Consider the following 1,856-nt stretch of genomic DNA (forward strand, 5'->3'; position numbering starts at 1 on the left):
TTGTTGCGTAAAAAAATGACATGAAGACAACAAAAATAAAGAAAAACAGTAGAGTTTAGTGAGAAACTTACTTCAATGGGAGTTTCCCCTTCGCTGTTCTTGATATTTGGATTCGCAGCATTCGCGAGAAGAGTAAAAACACAGTTGTAGTTATCCTGTCTTGCCGCTATGTGTAATGCAGTGTCACCATGTGTGTTAAACTGTAAAATTATTACCTCATTTTAATATAAAATGATTTAGGATATTTTTACATTATATTGTAGTGCAGATATGGTTTCTTTTAGTTAAACTAATTTTGCTAAAGTTTGTAAACCTAAAACACTCTAAAAAAAAAATTTGTACACTAAAAAACAACAACTAATACAGTAGGGTGGGAGAAGATAGGATACGTTTAACTCTATTTTCTCGTCCCATTTAGTAGTAAAAACAAAGAACATTCAAAGAACTATGAAACCATATCCTCACGACTTTTATAGACCATTGTTAACTATTTAAAACACGATATTTGGATATTATGTGCTAAAGGTCTAATGTCTTCCCCCCTACTATACTCATACTAAAAGCAAAAAGCAGTTGAACTAAATATGACATGGGTAACAAACATACATGATCAACGGGGGTATTGTTGTCCAAACACATTTTCAATATATCGACGTTTCCAGATAAAGCGGCCCACAGCAAACATGTGTTTCCCTCCTGCAGAAATTAATTCACGGTGTATATATATGACGCAGGCACGAGGTGTATGAAACAGAAGACTGTTATAATGACTGCCATTGCCTGTCATGCGAGGATAAACAAGTTACATACGTATTACTATCAGTAACTTGTAAGCGGGCACGAGGTATATGAAACAGAACACCTGTGTTATAATGACTGTTCTTTTCCGGCCATGCGAGGATAAATAAGATGCATACGTAGTAACTTGTAAGCGTACACGAGGTGTATGAAACAGAACACCAGTGTTATAACGACTGTCGGTGACCGACACGTTTTTCACAAGAAGTATATCAAATGAACCTTATCAATAATTTTAACAGAAAATATATAAAATGAACTTTATCAATAATTTTAACAGAAAAGAACTGTAAAATGTACCTTATCAATAATTTTCACAGAAAATATATCAAATGAACCTTATCAATAATTTTTACAGAAAATATATAAAATGAACCTTATCAATAATTTTAACAGAAAATATATCAAATGAACTTTATCAATAATCTTCACAGAAAATATATAAAATGAACCTTATCAATAATTTGAACAGAAAATATATCAAATGTACTTTATCAATAATTTTCACAGAAAATATATCAAATGAACCTTATCAATAATTTTTACAGAAAATATATAAAATGAACCTTATCAATAATTTTAACAGAAAATATATCAAATGAACTTTATCAATAATCTTCACAGAAAATATATAAAATGAACCTTATCAATAATTTGAACAGAAAATATATCAAATGTACTTTATCAATAATTTTTACAGAAAATGTATAAAATGAACCTTATCAATAATTTTCACATCTGCTCCATAATGCAGAAGAAACTTAGCCATGCTTGTATGTTTATGCTCTGCCGCCCAAACCAGCGGTGTCCATCCCCCTTCGTCGAGTGAATTGATTTTTGCTCTGCCATATATCATTAGAAGGTAGCAACCTTCAACGTAGCCTTCCTTGGCCGCATGGTGAATGCAAGGCATTCCCACTGGTTTATTAAATATTGTTTAAAAAAAACTATATGACATGCAACACAATTATTAAAAACAGGGCTGCGAATTTTCCCATTTTTTGTTTAACCGTTAACCGTTCAGTTTTAACCGGTTAACCGATACAAGTGTAATCCTA

At 31.6% G+C, this 1,856-nt stretch overlaps 1 protein-coding gene across 1 annotated transcript in view; it reads right to left on the reverse strand.

Moving 5' to 3' along the window:
* The window catches only part of LOC100180401 (histone-lysine N-methyltransferase EHMT1), a gene marked incomplete in the record, with an annotated part of 22,971 nt that overhangs the window by 6,293 nt on the left and 14,822 nt on the right, over positions 1–1,856 (reverse strand). The window contains 3 exon segments of the mRNA XM_026835828.1: positions 72–200; positions 607–696; positions 1,517–1,716. Coding sequence (XP_026691629.1) covers positions 72–200; positions 607–696; positions 1,517–1,716 — 419 coding nt within the window.

Source organism: Ciona intestinalis, chromosome 9 (assembly GCF_000224145.3).
Source record: "Ciona intestinalis chromosome 9, KH, whole genome shotgun sequence".
In the NCBI taxonomy this organism is placed as follows: Eukaryota; Metazoa; Chordata; class Ascidiacea; order Phlebobranchia; family Cionidae; genus Ciona; species Ciona intestinalis.